Source organism: Mustela erminea, chromosome 10, assembly GCF_009829155.1.
Source record: "Mustela erminea isolate mMusErm1 chromosome 10, mMusErm1.Pri, whole genome shotgun sequence".
In the NCBI taxonomy this organism is placed as follows: Eukaryota; Metazoa; Chordata; class Mammalia; order Carnivora; family Mustelidae; genus Mustela; species Mustela erminea.
The window spans coordinates 63,937,963-63,954,807 of NC_045623.1; the positions used below are offsets into that span (position 1 = coordinate 63,937,963).

At 48.5% G+C, this 16,845-nt stretch overlaps 1 protein-coding gene across 7 annotated transcripts in view; it reads left to right on the forward strand.

The window, feature by feature from the left end:
* The window catches only part of DAB1 (DAB adaptor protein 1), a 1,141,681-nt gene that overhangs the window by 1,075,417 nt on the left and 49,419 nt on the right, over positions 1–16,845 (forward strand). For 6 of the 7 annotated variants that reach the window (XM_032302343.1, XM_032302347.1, XM_032302348.1 and 3 more), the window contains 2 exons: positions 206–271; positions 6,704–6,763. In XM_032302343.1, the coding sequence (XP_032158234.1) occupies positions 206–271; positions 6,704–6,763 (126 nt within the window). The remainder of the gene's footprint in view (positions 1–205; positions 272–6,703; positions 6,764–16,845) is intronic. The other variant, XM_032302349.1, reaches the window with a different exon arrangement.

Below are 16,845 nucleotides of genomic sequence, written 5' to 3' on the forward strand. Positions count from 1 at the left end.
ACCCTTGCTGTCTTCCTTAGCAAAGGCAGGAGCGTGCAAAGCACGTGCCTCGTTTTCAGTGATCTGCTTGCCCCTGGAAGGTGTGTTCTGTTGCGACTGTTTCTTTAATGCTCACTGTGATTTGTATCCTGAATTCCAAATGCTTTTTTTTTTTCCCTCTCTCTTCTTCCTGTCTGACCTTTCCTCTCTGGCCGATCCGTAATAGTACATTGTGTTTGAGGCTGGACACGAGCCAATCCGTGATCCTGAAACGGAAGAAAACATTTATCAGGTATAAATTCACTCCTCTCTCCTTCCATGCACCACTGCCTCCGGCTGTTGCACGGAGGGGTCCGCAGAACCCGGGGCGCTGTCCTCATAGGGTCACTCCGTGTCCTCAGTCATCCAGGCTTGGCCAAATACCTTCCTCTGAGTTGGCTTTTACAGATTGACCAGTACTTTCTACACCTTGCTGTGGAAATGTTCAACGGCCCATTGAGCGCAGGGTTCTGATTGCGAATGGGTCTTCACTATTTTCAGTAGACTCCAGAATCAAACATTTCCACTGGAATAAAGTAATCCACTGGAGGGTCACTGATAGAGGAGGGTCCTTCATTTCTCCAAAAAAGGTGCACATCAAATTTCTTTAAAAATCCAACTGCACTCCTGAAAATCAAGGACAAATTCAAACACGCTGTTGCAAAACAGCACTGGGAATATTAACCGAATAAAAGAAAAGTACAGCTCAAGGTTTTACCCCTCCTAAAGGGAAGGTAAATTAATATTCTTAAATGTCTGCTCGTGGGAAGAGCACTGCACATACTTTGTGATTCGTTTGGTTCTGACAAACATGCTATATAAAGTAGGTATTTAATCCCACTTTTACAAGGGGAAACTGAGACTCAGAGATGTTGAATAGCTTCCCGGGGGCTGCCTAGCTACGTAGAGCTAAGATCAGACCCAGTGTGAGTGAAGGCAAAACTCACACGTCCTCCCCCATGCCTTTCCATCAAAGAGTTTGAGAAATTGCACCATAGAAACACATCAAACAAATATGACAGCATCCAATTTTTCACTAATTAGGATTTTAGCCTTAATTTGAAATATAAACATTATGGAGGAAGGAAAAAATTTAATGTATTTAATAAGTGATTTTAATTTTCTTAATTTACTCAGTTGTGTGGTCTGCTTTTCTGCCTTGGGCATGCATTACTTGTGTAATAAAAGTAAGACAGATTTTCAGTTTCTGTCTAATGCACAGAATTCTAAACGACCAAAGTATCATGTCAGCTCTGCCGACAGCTCGGTTTAAGCCAGTGCTGTGGAATAATAATCGAAGTTCTTCTCTCCACTGGGTCTGTCTGGATTGGATGTAAGTGGGAGGTTGTGGCTCTGTTTAAAATCATCGCTCACGAAGTTTCCGATCTTTACACAGAGGACTTGCATATTTGTTCTTGGTGTCAGATTTTAAATTACTACAATCTCGTGGTGTCTGAATGTGGGGCCAAAGGAGCCATTAACCAGTCATCCTCTGAAGAAAAAATACCTTTTAAGACAAAATTAGGCTCTTCAGTGCAGGGCTTCTGAATTCCGACTGAGCAGTAGTTGGCGGGGCTCCCGCTGTGCCCTGTCGGGGGGACTGTTGGGGGTGTGGGACATCCTGTGTGCAGGAAGGACCGGTTTAGGCTGGCAGAGAGCTGGGCTCTGGTTCTGGCCGCTAACCAGCTACCTTTGGCTGCGTGATGGTGGCAAGACACTTGCCCTCTCTGAGACTCCCTTCTCCCAGTGATAAGGTAGGGGAGTAATTTCTCCATAACCCATTCTTGACATGAGAAGGAAGCAAGACTGTGACAAGGATGTACAGAAGAGACTCTGTTCTGGGTCACACGGTGTGTGGATTCAGGATCTTAGTCCAGGTACCAACCCAGCCATTCATCTAGCTTGTCGAGTTCCTTTCCTTCTCTGAGCCTTAGTGTGCTCATCTGTAAAAGGAGCAGATAAGACCAAAGGGTCTCCTAGGCCCTTTGCTGCTTTTTGCAACTCGTGCCTCATCACAGGATGGTGATTCTTGAGAGATACACGCTGGCTTGCTTTACAGGGCAGCAAGATTCTTGGAGGTGGTGTGTGCGCGTGCACGCACGTGTGATGTATAGCTATTTAACTTTTTTTGAGTGTTGACATCCGCCGGCTCTGTGAATGGGGTTTACATGCAATACCTAATCTCACAAGTGGCTTGAAATTCCCGCCTTACAGCCGGAAGGGTGGGGCTCACACAGACAAGGTGTCTTGCCCAAGGTCACAGAGCTAAGAGAGGTGGCACCCTCAAGGCACAGCCAGGTCCCTCTGACCTTGGTACATAGATAAATCCCGAGGTTCTTTTCAGCTCAGAATATCCATGATTGGATTCTGTGTAGGTTTCAAGTCACTATCTAAAAATCACACTTGTGTTTTAACAGCCCTGACCTCCGGATCTCCCCGTCTGCGCATCATGAGCAGGAAGGTACCATTTAAGGAAATGAATATTTTATCACCCTCTGTTCTCCTCGCTTGCTTTGCCAGTCAGCTGAGCCCCAATTTGCTTAAGGAGAGATAAGCTCGTGGACCTGAAGATAAGGCTGGGCTTTTAAGGAGCTGTGATTAGGAGCCTGGCTCCTCTTTGTGTTCTAAGAACCTAGGAGTATCCCATAGCTCTTCCTCCTGAGTAGATGGCCCTGTTTTCTTCTTCTTCAGCTTGGCCCAGGGGGTGTCTCAGATTTTCATCCATTCCGTTTTCCCGGGAGGCAGACCTTATCACTGGGGTGGACGACTCACCTGGGGCCTACTCCTTGAGCTGTTTTGTGGCCTTGGATGAAGTCCATCACTTCTGTATCTTGGTCTCCTGGGCTGTAAAATGAGGGATGCTATGTCATCTGCTTCTAGAAGTGACCTGAAGATATAAAGCGCTGGGTGCATAGTAGGTTCTGTGTAAATGTTTGTTCCCTTTGCTTCCTAAGAATGTCATCAGTATCTGAATTTCTTCAAGATGTCTCACGATGATGCAGTAAGTGCAGTAGGACCTGACTCGCCTGCCACCTCCTGTCAGAGAGCCTGGTGGAAAGTGGCCACCTCGCCTGGTTGCTACTTACAACTCCCACATGAGGGAGGGAGAGACTCTTGAGGGAATGTAACCTCTCTTTGAGGATCAGTAGTCTCATTTCCCAAACCAGATTAAAAATAATAATGGTCTTCCTTTTTTGGGTGCATCAGAAAAAGTTATCCATCATCTTTTTAAAAACAACACAGAACCTTGAGGCAAAAGGGTTTTTATGCCTCACTTAACGTTGACCCTTGCAGTCACTCAGGAGGATAAGAATAGCTACAATGACTATCGTTTTAAACCATAAGAAAATCAAGTCCTCCGATTCAAGGGCTGGGCCCAAGGCCAGAGCCTCCACTTCTAAACCCGGCATTCCGTAGCAAGTTCACAACTTCCTGTGCCAGCAAGACGGCGGCCTTCCGTGTGAGCACTTTTCATGTTCTTTGGTTTGAAAAATCATTTTTAATCACCCGTGATGTATCAAGTATTGTTGTATTAAGATGATGAGCCTCTGCTCTTACATCACTAACCCTTAAACTGCCTCTCTAACACTATTAGGATGTTACTGAGCCGAAAGCATCTTCTGTCCTTATGGTGGTTCCCGTATAACTTCCATAGTAATTCCACATCTGTTAACTCCTTTATTCAAATCGCAGTTCTGTACGGAGCACCTAGTGTGTGCCAGGCACGTAGAGATGGAATGGACCGCGGCATGGTCCCGACCCTCCGGGACTTTCTAGGCACCCCCTTGCATGCCTCCGACAGCTAGATGAGACGACTAAGGTTCAGAGAACAGAGGGACCCTCTCAGATCACACAGCCTGTGGCAGAGCCAGAATCAGGAACCAGCTCTCCCGCTTCCGTTTGGTTCAGAGCTGTCCTCACTCGCTCTGCAGTGTCATGTTAGGAAATGGTCTACAGGCCGATATGACCAGGCAGGCGGCAAGAAGAACAGGGACCAGGCTCTCTCTGGCCTTCACCCCTCAGGCACTGCTGCCGGTGTTCTGCCCTTAGCACACGCTCGGTAAATGTTTGGTGCTTAAACATTGCGTAACCGGTATTTACCGATGGGGAAACAGCTAGTGAACTATCCGCCCGGCCCCAGCTTAGAACTGCAGTGTGGTTTGACAGCTGCCGTATGAGATGCAGCACATTTTATGCTCACGGGAGTAGCCCGATTTCTTTCCCACCTCCCCCGAATAAGACAAGCTCCATTCCATCGGGGGCCGTACCCAGCTTGTTCTCCATCACTGTCCCAGGCAATGCACAGGGCATGACGCATAATGGCCTCTTGGCCGCTTTGATTTTTTTTAGTGGAAGATCGTACCAGAGGTTACAAAGGGTACAGAGGAAGGCTCTGGTATAGAGCTCCAGGTATAGAGCCAGGCGAGGCTCCCAAGAAGACATCCCAGCAGACATAAATCTTGAAGGACAAACAGGCAGATTGATATCTCACCCATGGGAGAGCCGAGCAGCCAAGCTTTTTCAATTATGCACAGTTTGGGTTTATCCGTCCTGCCGCTTCTCCTCCGTTTGCAGGGATAATTGAGAGTCAGCCGTGGTTCAGCTTGCTAAGTGCCCATAGTGAGCCGTGAATTACGGGGCACAGAAATGCTGTTCATTTGGCTCAGGAAAGGGTGAGCTAGTAAAAATACAAGTGCAGGCTGGTAATTTATTGGCCCTTGTTAGCAAGGACTCGGTAGGCATTCTTAGAGGATCCTGTTCAGATGGAGGCCCTTTATCAGGAGCAAAGAAACTCTATTCTTCATTGGCGACCGGCGCGCTCAGGTTTGCAAGAGCAGCTCAGAAAGTGCATCTCCGTGCTCCCTCATTGTCCTCTTTTCTACAAGAATGTGCACAGCCTTCTGAGAGTATGGAAGTGATGTCCCAGGAAAAGATGCCATCAGAACAGCTACAGGGATGGGGGACGGGTGTGGACAGGAAGTGAGATGCAGCTGTCTGTATGATGGAGTAGTAAAAAGGCAGAGCGACTCTGGCAGCCCCGCTCACCTTCAGGAGCCCCTTTGGGCTTCCCTCTCCTTCTCTGCACTGTGGGGGCAGTTGTCATCCTTACCCAACTGACTAGTCCCAAGGATTACATGAGAATACATATAAACACAAACATTCAGAACAATGCCTGGCATGCAGAAGGTACCCTGTGATGTGAGTTCATGCCTTTAGTCATCAATGTCTCATCTGGCGGCCAGAAAGAGCTGGGTTTGAATCTCATCACTTAACTAGCTTGCCACCTTTGGAAGGGTTTCCCTAACCTCTCTGAGCCTCTCTTTCTACTGTGTAAAGTGAAGATTCTGATACCAACTTCTTAGGATTATTATAAGGGTTTTAAGTTGAGCTGATGAGAGTTCAGATAGAAAGGGGGACTCGAGGAAGGAGCCGAAATTCCTCCTTCTTCTCCTCAGTGGTAGAGTTGGCTGGTCCAAGCCTAAGAGATACTTTTTCTGTTTCCTCACTGTTGCCCACATTTCTGATGATACATTTACCCTGAAGACATTTACCCAATGCCTACTGAGCTGTAGTAGACCATGCCAGCTCTTAAGGAGCTCCTGATCTGATGAAAAGGGACACAGACTAGCAGACGGTTGTAAAGTCACTACAGGCTGAGGCTATAGGCCATTGGAGGTGTGAGCTGTGCCGTGTGGGGAAGCACGAGTGATTGCTTGCAAGCCAGAAGATTTCGGTATAAAGCCCTTGATTGACTCATTAGAAAAGTATTCAACATATCTGTGGTTGTTGGTATTACAGAATACATTCTTATACTTGCTTGAGGTGTCAGGAGTGAAAGAAGCTACCATCCTAACATTTCACAGGATTATAGCTCCCAATAGTTTATATTGACCTTCTCCTTTCTCCTTTGATCCCCATAATAACCCACCCAAGAAGCAAAAACCACGAGCACCCATCTTATAACCGTGAATCCCAGAGAGCTAAGTAGCCTGCTCAGAGCGGTGCAGTTACCAAGTGGCCCAGTAGTGAGACCAGAAAGACGAGTCAGAGGAGAGAGGGAGGGAAGAAGATGTAGATACATTTTTAAAAGCAACTGAAATTTTCCGGATTCTCGTCTTACACGTTTCATGCCATGGATGGCCCCTTTTCTTGGAAAAAACATTTGTGACTATCACATGGCTTATTTACGATCCCAACAGAAGCCATTCTTGATACTGAGACCTTGATATTTGCCATATTTTAAATAACCTGGCTCTCCGTCTTTGCACCAAGCAACTTAAGCTCAGCCGCACACTCATTTTAATCGCTTTGCATGAGTCAGAGCACCTCCCTGGGTCCCACTCCTGTCCTTGGTAAAACGAGGATTATTTCTGCTACCACGTGAGCCCTGGGGTTTCCACAGCCCCCTGTTCTGTGATTCTGGGAGAAGCCCAGTGGCAGAGAGCCTCTGCAAACATTTATGAAGTGGTTCACACACTCCTCCCTCACCCAGCTGTCCCAGGAAAGGAGCCTGGCCTGCTGTCCCTACAATCCCAGCAGCCCCTTTGATTTGGGACCCTCGGGCCTCAGGGGCCATTCTCTTCCACACTCAGCCAGCTCGGAGTTGAAGTGGGGTTGCTTTGTTCTTCGAAAGTGGAATAAATCACAAAGTGTTTTGACGGTGTTGAATTTGATTTTTCCACAGGTTCCCACCAGCCAAAAGAAGGAAGGTGTTTATGATGTGCCAAAAAGTCAACCTGTAAGTGTAAGTACACCTTCTCTCTTCTGCCAGGTTCGCATAGCCTGCCTTCTTAAGGAACTGTGTCTACCAGCTAAGAAAAGGAACCCCTCTTCTGGATATAAGTGTCACAATGGGTAGAGCTCTGCCGGGGTCTCCATGCCAAGGACTGCTCAGTGAGTCGGAGAGAAGGAGGCATAAGGCAGAAACGGTGGGGCTGAGGAAGGGGGGCCAGTCTGGACCAGGGTCTGGCCCTATGAGCGGCAGTGAGTTGAATTGTGCAAACCACTATGTCTGAAGGCCTCAAGGTCTCAGATGTGTGATGCCAAAAGTCTCCCACCAAAGACTTCATTATACCCGGTAAGATGGGGGCAGTGTCTTGATCCTGGGACGAGGGTCAGCCATCCAATTTGAAAGGGGTTGACCAGTCTCAGAGGGACAGTCGGAGAGGTGGCCAGGGCCTTTGTGGTAGATGTGGGTCCAACCAGTGGACAGACCACTATAAAAAAGGCCATGTATAGTGCAAAGAACAATCCACTACCTCTAGACCCCAGCAGCTGGAGGGACCTCTGTAAACGGGACGTCGCAAGCTCTGTGACACTGTGTCATGCCATTGCTAGGCCAGGCCTGTGTGTATGACCTCTCGTTGGCACTCAGAAAGTAGCTTCTGTCCACAACTTGGGAGCACCGGGAAACTTTTGCTCAGGGGGACGTGTGACTTGGCCATAGCCCTTGTGAAAAGAACTAGGGTATTTAGTCACTGTTGATTTCAGCTTAATAATGGATAAAAAAAGCACAGGCTGTGAAGACAGACCCTTAGAAATTGCAGCTCTGACCCTAATAGGACGGTTGTGAGGCGGAATGATGCTATCTGGGACACTGGTTTTGGTCCTGGGCCCCACCCTGTGAGAGACATGAAAGGCACCCCTGCATGTTTCAAGATCAGATCGAGAGGGCAGTTTGAATCCCCATTCCCGGGGAGGCCGCAGAAGGACCTAGAAATGCTTGGCCTAGAGAAAAGAAACTGTAAACTTGGAGATGGGAGCACCAAGGGCCCCTGGATGGAAGGGGGCGTACGCCGTTCTGTGCTGCCTGGTTCATGGAACTGAGACCGGTGAGGGGTCCTCCCAGAAGGCTGGCTGGTTCATGGAACTGAGACCAGTGAGGGGTCCTCCCAGAAGGCTGCCTGATTCATGGAACTGAGACCAGTGAGGGGTCCTACCAGAAGGCTGCCTGGTTCATGGAACTGAGACCAGTGAGGGGTCCTACCAGAAGGCTGGCTGGTTCATGGAACTGAGACCGGTGAGGGGTCCTCCCAGAAGGCTGCCTGGTTCATGGAACTGAGACCAGTGAGGGGTCTTCCCAGAAGGCTGGCTGGTTCATGGAACTGAGACCGGTGAGGGGTCCTACCAGAAGGCTGGCTGGTTTCATGGAACTGAGACCGGTGAGGGGTCCTCCCAGAAGGCTGCCTGGTTCATGGAACTGAGACCAGTGAGGGGTCCTACCAGAAGGCTGGCTGGTTCATGGAACTGAGACCGGTGAGGGGTCCTACCAGAAGGCTGCCTTCAGCCTAGACGGAGAATGACCTTCCCGAATGGTGGGTCAGAGCTGTTAAGGGTAGAAATGCTGGCCTATAAGGGAGTGAGCTCCCCATCACTGGAGCTGTGTGAGCAGAGGCTAGAAGATGACTTGTCAGAAAGACTACGGGGGGTTCACATGTGGAGTGGGTAGAGGGTGAAGATGAGCTCTGTTGTCCCTTCCAAACCTGAGCTGCTGTCCTCTCGAGTTGAAAGTCTTTCTGGGTTCCTACCCTCCCCTGTCCTCACTCCCCTTTTACCTGGTGAAATTTCTTCCTGTCGACATCCATTCCTTACCCACTATCTTGCAACTGCCATACCCCACCTAACTACTGCTTGCAGTGGTTAGATTTTACGAAAAGGCGTATCTGAATGCGTGGCCTTCTCAAAAACTTGAGTCTACAATGTAGTAGAGAATGTGCACCACAATGCTGTTTGGAGAAAAAGCCGTCTTTCTCCTTGAGGCCTCTGCATTTTTCAGACCTCCTTGTCACCTAGACACTGTTCTGTTTTCCATATTTCCATTTGGTTCAGCTCCCATCACACAGCTCCCCACAATTCAATTTGTGCTGGCCTAAATTGCCTCACTTGCCCCTAACAGGTTTAGATATACGAGGAAACATGCTCCATTTGCCGCCTTGGTTTTTGTGAATCTATTAACAGTCTGACCACACCATCTCCATGCTTAGCAGGTTTTTAAAAAAAAAAAAAAATGCAAGCTCCTTAGCCTGCCATACACAGTACTCTGATGCCGACCTCAGCCCATACCTCTGGTCTACCTACGTCCTGACCACCCCCGCCCGACCCCGTCCTGCTCTTCTGCACTCTGCAGTCTCCTGAAGGAGCCACATCCCCCCCTAACATCTCAGCTTAGCTTCAGGGCCTGGGGGCTCAGGGAGACTTTCTGGTCTTCTGCCGTACCCAGTGTCAGCAGGTCACCCTCCCTCTGTGCCCCACTCCATATCATTCCTCTGTTTTAACAGCACTTAGCACACAGCGTTGAAACTCTGCTCCTTGCCCATCACTTCCAGAGCTTCCCCAGGTCCCTGAACTACCAGAAGCAAGCCCAGGGCCCAGCACATAGAAGCTGGGCATGACACAGCCATGCTAGGAATGTTTCATAAACATACAAACGACTCTGCCCTACAGAAGAAATTGATGAAAATCCTGCTTTCTTTTAAAGGGAATTAATTTCCTGTTTTTCTGACGCTGAAATAGGCATTAGGTAAAGATGCTAAGGTTTTTCTTGGGAACTATCTGGGCTGCCTGAGTGGCCTGCAGAAGCTCCCAGCCCTCTGTTCCCAGCAGAGTCCTAGAAGCATCTGGGTGATTCTGGCTTTTCCATAAACAGTTTCCACATTTTTTTAAAGCTGAAGAGAGGTCGCAAGTCAAAAGCACCAAGGCAGGTGCTTGCATTTGGAATTCCAACTCCCGCTCTTACAACCTGTGGGACTTCTCATAAGTTCCCTTGTTTCTGTGCCTCATTGTTCTCATCTACCAAAAAGAGTAACTGAACCCAACTTAATAAATGGTTTTGAGAAGACAGCGTATGTGTCGGAAACTTGATCCCACTTGCCTAAACTTCTTAGAGGTCCTTTAAATATCCCACATCCCTCCCTGTTCTGGGACCTTCCTGTCCTCCAGGCTTGTCCCTATGGACCTGCCTCTCTAGTGAGTGTGTACTCCCTAGGATGCCTCTGTGCTCTGAATACCCCTGCTGTCAGCTTGCCGTTTGCTCCTTTGCTACCTGCTCCTTAGCCAGAAGCACAAGTAAACCACAGACAACCAAACTGTGCTTATGAAGCAGCTTCCGGGCCGTTTGGGGCCTTCCACAGGTTTCCCACAAGAAGGGAAACTGCCCTGTGGTCTGTTGCTCTAGATACCCCTGGGTTTCTTCTTCCTTGGGTCCAGGTCTGCCCAGAGCCGAGTAGGAGACTCACTATGAGGCAGTCACTGGGGCAAACCATGAATCAGCCCCAGATGAAATGGCCTGATCTTCAGCATCAGACCTGGATATGCTCTCATCCGGGCCACCTACCAAGGGTCTTTGAGTATCGTTTTACAACTCTAAACCTCAGTGTCATCATCTGTAAAGAGAAAGTAGTGCCTGCCTCGTAGCTTTGTTTGGAGGCTTTATGTAAAACCCTTAACGGGGGATATGGATTAGATTAAATGAGAACATTTCTGAGTGTTGCCCTTACAAGTAATGTGCCAGCAAAGCAGGGGATTGCGAGTGTGCTACATAATAGCACACCTCCTCCAGGAAGCCTTCTTTGCCCCAGAATAATAAACCACCGCCCACCCCACAGCGGGAGACCTCTCTGTTCCTCTTTGCCATGACCATGATCAGAACGCATGGTTACTTTTTCTTAATGAATCCACATGAGCCATTGACTTTGATTTTCTTAAGGGCCTTGGGTTTGGGGTTAGTAACAGTACCTGCCTTACAATGTTTGTTTAAGGACTGAATGAGCTGAAGGGTGTGAATCAGTATGGGGCTTGGTGCAGAGTAGGGATTAAACAGTGTAAGCTATTCTGTTCTATTTACTTCTCTTTACTTCTATTTACCTCTATTTACTTTTCTTCATAGAAAAGGACAGGAATCACTTTTATTCAACACTCTCTCTAAAGTTACTCCTCTGGGGAGTTGGGATCCCTTTGAGCTTTTGATGGTAGACCCTTTCCCCATGAAAAAACAAAACAGAACCAAAAAACCCACACGTGTGCGCATGGAAACTTCTGTGGGCCATGGAGCCAATGGGATGTTTGACTGCAGCTCCAAAACGTCTGTCATAGAGCTTAGTCCCTGGCTCATTGTCACCTTCCGTGGTCAGAGATCCCCTCACCAAGGTGTGACGTTAGGTGTATTGCATGCTAGAGTCTGGCTCTGAAGTTAGAGTTCGTTGCTTTTCTTGTGGATCGTACCTACCTCAATGCTTCAAGTTGTAGGACCGCAGTTTTGTCTTGATGAGCTGGGCTGCAGGTGCAGAGAGAAAGCCGATTCCCTCTCTTCGCTCTCCTCCCCCAGCTTCCTGTATCCATGCTCTAGTTTACCCCACCAGACCCCATTACTGTGGGGTGCTGAACTGTACCTGCACTTCCCTTATTCCCCTTTCACAGGTAATATGCTTGGATGCTTTTGTTGGCTTATTTTGATCCAAACCTATCGTGCTCCCTTTCTCTAGCAGATTTGCTCTTAGGGTCATGCTATGCTCCACTCCACCCTTTCCTAGGACTCAGAACCAGGAGAAGGGTTATTCCCACTCACTCCAGCAAATACACATTTCCTCTCTGCCTAGTCAAGGCAGCTGGCAGATTTGCACACAGGCTTGTTTATGTTTGTTTGTTTGTTTGTTTGTTTATGCCTGGGTCTCTGAACTCCCGATAGCACAGATGCTGACTGATAGGGAGCGTTAGCCGGCTAGAGAGACAGGAAGGAGGTTTCACTTGGGCAGAGCCTTGAAGGATGAACAGGACATCGTAGGCCAAGTGCCTTCTGGGCATATCACTGAGGTCCTTGGGCTCCTGAGTTCCCACTGCCTCTACTTAGCAGCTCTTAGAACGGATGAATTTATCATCAGTCTCCTCAAAGAAACAAGGGACATGAAGGCAGTCTTCCTTTCTGCCAGCTGATAATGCTGCTCATGTTCTTTAGACAAACATCCTGGCCTCTCTGGGGCTGTCAGGAATGTGCAGTTCTGAGTGCGGAGGAAGGTGTCTGCTAAGCTGTCCATTACCACATCCATTATTCAGTGCTTTTTGCACTCTGTTAGCCTTTGAACATGATTCTGGTTCTGCAGGGGGACCTCCAGTGGAACAGTGCATTCCCAGATTGCAGAAGTGCCTCTTTCAGACCCTGTTATGCCCCAACCCTGAACTTGGTTGAGACTTAACCTTCATGGTCAACTGTTTCAGTGACTCAGACCTAAACCGTAGCGTGCCTCGTGTCATTGTCACGTGAGAAACACCCAGCCCCTGTCTTCTCTCTTCCCCTCCTTCCCACCTCCTGTAATATGCTTAAGGCTGAAAAAGAACCCTTCACCCCCTAATTGTCCAGTTTAAAACCCCGTGTAGTTGTACTGAACATAAAAGGCTTTCTAATTATCAGTAATAACCAGTCAGTGGATTATAGCTGAACTTTCTTTGGCCTTCAAAAGAGAGACCTCCAAAGTTTGACACAGTGATAAACAGGAGGGACACACGTGTTGTCAAACTGATAAGCTACCATCAACATTCTTTTTTGGGGGAGGGAGGTGGGGTGGAAACATGGATTCAGAAATTTGAAGGAATAATCGGACTCCCCCTGAGCTGCCTTCCTCACTTTGGGCGTGATCTGTGCCAATCACTTCAAGTTTCCGAGACTCATTTTTCTGTTCTGCAAAATAGAAATGACCACCATCCTCTACCAACATCTCAGGGCTTTTGTGAGACTCAGGAAGCAACATGAGAGCATTTTCTGTGAGGATGAGGGGTTGCTTTCGTGGACCCCAGGGGTGGAAAGATTGAGGGATAGTGTGTGTTAGTTGCCTCCAGTTGTTTTATAGGCTCTCCTAGGATTACAAGAAAGGCTCAAGTTTTATAACAAGAGAGGGCACATCTGGGCTCAACATAAGGAAAAAAAAAAAAATGAGACCATCTGAGCTGATTTTTGGGAGGACAGGATAGTTCTCAGAGTAGTGAGGTCCCTAGGAGTATTCCAGCAGCAGGTGAATGTTTCTGTAGGGTCCTCATGCTATGAAGTGAGTGCAGGAATGGATCTTAGAATTACGCATCTGTCTTCATATTCAGTTGCCGCCATGTTTATTGCATCTGGTATTTACCTCATCATCTTGCTCCCACTTTCTCAGCTGCCAAGCCAGATACCCCAGAGGCCCCATTCCCATCTCCATCCTCCTCTTCCTGGCTTTCATTGCACAGCAGTCAGTGGTGGCATTGCCCTATGAAGTCACTGCTCTGGCTGGAAACAAGTTTACCAAGCATCGAAATCAAGGCACCACACTGAACAAGCATTAGGCACAGAGTTGGTACTTAGAAGATCGGTTCCTCCTTTGTTTCCTTCTGGAGAGCTTGACATCTGCACTCTCCATCTGTCTGGTGTGTCTTGAAAAGGAGCCATGCTGGGAGAAACTGCTTAGAAACCCCAGTATCCGGATCCCCAGTCCAGGCCTCCCTTCATTCCCTTTCTCTGTGTCATAGCACCAGGCCACTGGGCATGCATACTGAGAGTCTACGGGAACTTGGCTGGGGAAAAAGCAGGTTGACTTTATGGAGCACATGCTGTGAGCCACAGGTAGCCTGGACCGTGGTTTGAGCCTGTCTTCACAGCTGGGAGATCAGTTACACATAGGGAAGCTGAGGCTTCCAGAGGTCACATCGCTCGCCCACAGTTACAAAGCTGGTAAGGGGCAGAGCCAGGAGATGAACCTTTCGTTGTTCCGACTCAGGCACCCACACAATTTCCACTAAAACCTATTGCCTTTAGGACTGAAGAAAATGCCAAGCCCCCATCTCCTCTTCCTCACTGTAGACAGAAATAGTACTCAGGCTGGTTTCTGACTTCTGTTATTCACTGCTGCTGAGGCCAGTCCCCGGAGAGGCTGTGAACACCCCTTTCCCCCTTTAAACCGAGTTCCATGAGGCATGCCTGTGTCTGACTCGTTCCAGACCCCTCACACTGCCTGTGCACTGTTTTCTTCATCCTGATGTTGAAAAAAATAATTGGGAACCCCAAAGAACAAATCCCAATGAAAGCTGCCTCCCTCTGAAAATCAGGGAGCTGCTCATTTGTCCTTTCCTGCCTCCCACCCGCAAAATGCCTGTGTTTCTATACAAGACCCCTGTCCCCCAACGATCAGTATTCAGTTGATTTTGCTTGCCCTAGATTTTTTAAAAAGCTATTTTATTTATTCATTTAATAGAGTGAGCAAGTGAGAGAGCAGAACCAGGGGGAGCAGCAGAGGGAGAGAGAGAAGCAGGCTTTCAGCTGAGCAGGGAGCCCCATGTGGGGCTCGATCCCAGGACCCTGGGATCATGACCCAAGCCGAAGGCTTAACCCGCTGCGCCACCCAGGCACCCCTTCCTTGCCCTAGATTTAATTTTGTTTCCCTGCTGCAAATGTAGGAAGAGTCAATCCATTGATGTGAAGCATTGCCGAAATTCTCTGGACAACTGTTCCTAACCACCCCCCACCCCTGCCCATCCCCATCTTTCATGGCAAATAAATTTTCATTCACAATTCAGCAGTTGGTTTTTCCTTTAGTTTGAAATCTGGATCAAGATGTTTCATAATTGAATTAAATCTAGTCTGAACATTTGTCAGTTTCACTTCCTCATTAAGCACCACATTGTAGAGAAATGATAATCGTCGGAATGCAGTTAACATAGATGTCACACGAGAGGAGGTCTTCCTGAGCTAGGGGAGAGGAATCTGAATCTGCATATGCCCACGAAGGAAAAAGAAGTTGGTCCCATCTCACGTTTCTCAGGCAGGCTTTCTTATTGCAACACTTAGCAAAACCAGCCTGAGATAGAATCCGAAATTCCTAGAATCTCAGCGTTAAGGAGAATACGGAAAGCTGCTGGTTTAGCCTCCCCACCGGTGCAGGAATCCCTCCAGAACACTTGTGAGCACCAATGAACATGCCTGCCTCTGGCCTTGCCCCCATGCCTGCAGTCCCAGACCTTCAGGATTTGTAATCCCACTGCCCAGGTGCTGAGGAGTCCTTCTTTTCTGAGTTCCCTTACAACTTCTGTTCATTTATTGATTCCTTCATTCATCCCTTTGGCAGATACATACTAAGGACCTCCTACCTGCCAGAAAGTGTCCTACTCAGTAGAGATAGAGAGATGAATAAGGCTGGCTGCTTGAGAATCTTAATGGTCTCAGGAAGGGAGACTTATGCAAATAATTGCAACCGATGTAATCCAGGCGGTAAGAGGCCTTCCAGAAGATGCTCCTTCCAGGAGCACAGTGGGGAGGCAGCACACTTTGCCAGAGGGAGTTCACAGGGTCTTCACCAAGGAGGTAGATAAAAGATGAGGGGAACTTGGCACTAGAGGAAGGTGAAACAGTATTCAGGAAGAAGGAGCTGAATGTTTAAAGGCACTGAAATGTGGGAAAACACACCATATCCCAGGGGCTGAGGAACAGTGGGGTGGTGGGACCGCAGGGTGCCTTCAAGGGAGCAGGAGACTACGTGCCAGGGAAATCCAGCGCCCATGAGAGAAGGGCCTGGAATGTGGTGCTCAGACACGGGGATTGGCTGGGAAGCCGCTAATGTTCTCAGGTGTGGAGTGGTGCTGTTGGAGTTGCGATTCTCACCGTCACTTTGGTGGCCTGCGGCAGGTGGCTTAAGCCGTTGGAGAAACTGTTAAGAAGCTATGGGTTTAACTCTGTGTATCTATCAGGATGAAGTCAGGAAAACAGCCCACAGGTGGTAATTTAATAGAGGGAATTTAATGTGGAGAACTTGTTACGAAGGTGTTAGAAGAGCTGCAGAGCCAAACAGAAGAGAGTGGGGCAACCCAAATTAGTCAGATTCAGAAGTTGCTACCATCCCCAGGGCTGGAAGGACAAAGAGAGGGGCCCAGGCTGCCAGCAGGCCCTGCAGCTGTTGAGGGAGCTGTCTAGCAGGAGCCGGGCCTTGGCCAGCCCAGAGGGATGAGACATCTGGTGGAAACTGAAACCATGCACTTGACTCCACCACTGCCAGAATCCCGCCTGAAGAGAGCCAGTAAGAAATTCAGTACTTCTCCCTTCCTCCCAGCATCCAGCGTCCAACTACCATCTCCTGCTGGCCAAGTCTAAGAGGAAATAGGTTGGCAAGGGAGCTCAGGCAATGGAACGGACAGGGATTAGGGCAGGTATGGGTCTGAGGGCAAAGAGATCAAGGGATAGACAAGTAAGGACTACTGTGGGTCTTACCGCAGGGAGGGCAGGAATGGGTCTGAGGGCAAAGAGATCAAGGGATAGACAAGTAAGGACTACTGTGGGTCTAGACTGAGGGTGAGAGCCTGCAGACCAGGAGAGGCACGGAGGAAGGGAGGTGTATAAATTTGAGCGAATGATGGGGTAGATCTAGAAAGATCTTGCTGATGTGGGGGGTGAGAGAGATGTGATGTCTAAGCTACCTCCAAAGTGGCCAGCTTGGAGAGGTCATGAACCAGGCAATAGGGCCCAAACGCTGGGTCTCCTCTTCTCCGGCACTGTCATCTATATCCGTGCTGTTTTATGTCTCTAGGCTCTAGGAGTGTTTGTAAGGTCAGCCTTTCCATCCTCTGTCTTCACTTTCTTGCCAAAGACAGTAGTCATCCCTTTCATCCCCCTCTCTGTTCTCGGTCCCTGACTTGCATTTTGGTGGTGTCACATTATCACTTAGAACGATATTTGGCTCTTTCTTCACAGTTTGGAAAACCGGGCTGTCATGAATGGAATCAAGCAGAGTTGTAGACAGCTCGCTGTTAAATCATTCCTGAAACTTGTTTTCTACAAATGCAAATGTGGAAGGGGATAAGTGCTTGCATAAGCAGTCG